Source organism: Solanum stenotomum, unplaced genomic scaffold (assembly GCF_019186545.1).
Source record: "Solanum stenotomum isolate F172 unplaced genomic scaffold, ASM1918654v1 scaffold21269, whole genome shotgun sequence".
In the NCBI taxonomy this organism is placed as follows: Eukaryota; Viridiplantae; Streptophyta; class Magnoliopsida; order Solanales; family Solanaceae; genus Solanum; species Solanum stenotomum.
The window spans coordinates 4,546-7,995 of NW_026026458.1; the positions used below are offsets into that span (position 1 = coordinate 4,546).

Consider the following 3,450-nt stretch of genomic DNA (forward strand, 5'->3'; position numbering starts at 1 on the left):
ATTTTTTGTAAGCAGCTTTACATTTAAAGAAGTGAACAAGTCACTATAACAACATCATACTAAGAAGAAAATTCAAATTATATAAATAAAACATATTCAAGTACTGCCTTCGTTCCCTCATACAATGAAATCATTGTTTTGTAACGTTTGTGCATTATGATTGTAATTTGACTGTATTCTCTCTCCAGGTGGATTTGAGCGATGCACATTTGAGTTAGGATACTTGGCCAAAGAACATGATATTCATTTCCGGTCAAGCATCGAGTTTCCCAACCTTAAGAATGTTAACGTTATCAGTTCTTCCAATATGTGTGTGATGGAGCATCTTGAATGGGATGATGATGATGATCTGTTCAGACTTTCAGAATTTCTACTAAAGAATGCAACAATTTTAGAGAAGTTTGTAATTATATCAAGGAGAAGAATTTGTAGGATCTGTTCAATGAACTGTGCTTCTGGATATTCACTTCGATTGGCTGAGAAATTGGTAGGTTGCCCAAGATCCTCAACCAATTCTGTGATCATTTGCCAGGAAGGAGCTTTCCGTGACTAAATTGCACAAGTGTTACTTTGTATTTAGTTTTTGATTTACTGTTGGTGAAAATCTTGAATTTGTCTGTGTAACTAATAACTATTTGTTCTTGTTATCTTGTCCTTGTGACATATATACCAAATGTTATGGTTGTTTGGTTTCTCATGAAACTTTTCTTTGTTTCCTTATTGACTAGCCACACTTTTTCTCATAATTAGGCTAATGAAATGCTGTGTTTTGCAAACTTCTATTTTTTGGGTTTTTTGGCCTCAACTTTAGTATTTGGATTGGGAGTGGTATTTTGTACCCTTTCTGATTTATTCGTGTACTGACTGACGGCTAACATGCGTCTGCCAACTACAAATTTTCTTTCTCCCTTTTCTCAATCAAACATCAATTTTTTCCTATTTTCATAATCTTTACATATATTTTTTTTATATTAATAATTTTCTTAGAGTGTATTGATGTTTGTAAAGAACACGTATTGCAATAATATTTTTAGTGTATTGGTGTTGATAGTGAAAAAAATATTATTCATAATTAAAAATAATAACTATGTTTACATATTTGAGGCCTTTTATTAGAATTTTGTCTTAGGCCAATGATTTTATTGGGACTCTGATAATCAAACCTATTTGTGAGATAACACTAATATATTATTGTTGTTGAACGAGTTGGTGACAAAAATAATGGAGCTCCTAATAATTCTCCATTCCAATCTTCAGTTTCAGCTGGGAAAAAAGTTTTTGGGAAGAAAAGAAAAATGTATTCGTCTCAATTGGAAATTGATGAGAAGATGATTAGTGCTTTGGTGTTATTGATTAAAAAAATAGTGCACCTACATTTGAAGAATATATGAAAAAATAAGATGAACTTGGATGAGAGGAGTCATTATATAGTACATGTGTTAGTATATTTTGGGAAAGTGACAACTACAAAAAAGCATGAATGACATTAGAGGTTCACAAGTTAGAGAATTGGATTAAGGTTATTGGGAAAAAAAGATAGGAATTCTTTAGTTTTTCTAATTAGCTAAACTATATGTTAGGCGTTGATAATGTGATACCTTATTTATTATTTTTCAAGTAGTGCCTATCATACTTATTGAACTTTTTGATATTATATTGTGCCTATAGAATATTTTTTATGTTATGTTGGATGATTATGATGTTTTTTTAATCAAAAAGTAATATTTTTTGTTGACATGAAATTTTTGTAACATTTTATTAATATAATGTCTGATTTCATATGCACATTTAGATATTGAAAGCAAATAATCTTAATCATTCAGAGTTTAAATTTAGAGACCACATCTTAATATTCATGTATTCAGAACTTGACACTTAGATCTTAATGCAAATCTTCTGAAGATATTAATGAATCCAACCTTAAGCATTAATGACAATTAGTAAACATGTAAATACTCAAGAGCTTGCAATCCATTCTGCCCAAAATGACAATTAATTGTTAATTCTACTCCTAAAAGCTTTGATGATAATCATCATAACTATCTTCCACCCAAAACTAATGATATCTACGACGAACATGCGCGGAAAGATTGAGTCAAGGTGCATTCGTCCGTCATTAAATCAGTGGATCAGAGTATAGTTATAATTGTTTTTAACTATGAAAAATGTACAAAATTTAAAATAAATCAAATAATTTATTTTTATTTTATACTACACTTTTTAATTAGTATGAGAATAGATGATGCAATAGTTAAAAATGGAAAAAAGGTAAAGTAAATTAGAAAAGAATATGAATTATATGTGATGATTATTTGAAAAAAGAAGAAATGATTTACTTTATGAAATAGAAATAAAAATATAATATTAAGGAGATAAGAAAACTGTTTTTTGGAGTGAAAATGGGGCTATGATAAAATTGTAGCTTTTTTTTTGGCCAACAAAACTCTTTCTGTGACGACATGGAAAATATGTACTTGTATGCCATTTTACCGTGCATAAAAAAACATTTGGTAACTTACCATAATTTAAATCCTAATTTGCTTAGGATTTATCATCTGGTACTTTATTTGTCCTATTTCATATTGTAATAGGTTTTCTAATCCTACATTAATTTGGTTTATTAGTAATATAAATAGGTGTCTTGTCTTATATTTTCTATTAGTGAGATTGAAGAACTCTTGAGTTTATAAATAAAGTATTTTCCTTCTAATTGAATTTGAGTTGAATTATGAGATTATTGGATGATAGTTTTGAAGTGCATAATTTGAACAAGAAAATTGTGATGGGTGACAATGATTATGTTCTTGAAGACGTTCCTCATTTGTCTAATTATATTCCTAGTCTTCCTACGTATCCTAATCCATTGAAGAACAATCCTTCCTATTCAGTCGTCAATCAGTATTTTGTCGATAAAGATGATACAGTTGCTCGAAACATTGTTGTCCGCAAGAATAGTTCAAGAGGGATACATTTTCATCGAGCTGGTCCTTCCCAAAACGTTTATTTTAAGCCGGATGATGTTAATGCATGTATTGTAACATGTGGAGGTTTATGTCCTGGTCTCAATACAGTTATCAGGGAATTAGTATGTGGCCTATACTCTATGTATGGTGTAACAAGAGTGATGGGGATAGATGGAGGATATCGAGGTTTCTATTCCAAAAACACAATTCCTTTGACACCTAAGGTTGTGAATGATATCCATAAACGTGGTGGAACGATTCTTGGGTCATCTCGAGGAGGTCATGTTACGAAGAAAATAGTTGATAGCATTCAGGACCGGGGTATCAATCAGGTTTATATAATTGGAGGAGATGGAACACAGAAAGGAGCATCGGTGTTATTTGAGGAAATTACAAGGCGTGGTCTGAATGTTGCAGTTGTTGGAATCCCCAAGACAATCGATAATGATATACCAGTTATTGACAAGTCTTTTGGTTTTGATTCCGC

The 3,450-nt window shown here is 30.9% G+C and overlaps 1 protein-coding gene and 1 pseudogene across 1 annotated transcript in view; both read left to right on the forward strand.

Annotated features, from left to right (window-relative positions):
- LOC125850969 (F-box/FBD/LRR-repeat protein At2g26030-like) overlaps nt 1-553 on the forward strand; it is a 3,474-nt pseudogene extending 2,921 nt beyond the window's left edge.
- A 2,175-nt stretch (nt 554-2,728) lies between these two features.
- The window catches only part of LOC125850971 (ATP-dependent 6-phosphofructokinase 3-like), a 3,726-nt gene continuing 3,004 nt past the window's right edge, over nt 2,729-3,450 (forward strand). The window contains exon 1 of the mRNA XM_049530787.1: nt 2,729-3,437. Within this exon, the coding sequence (XP_049386744.1) occupies nt 2,729-3,437 (709 nt within the window). The remainder of the gene's footprint in view (nt 3,438-3,450) is intronic.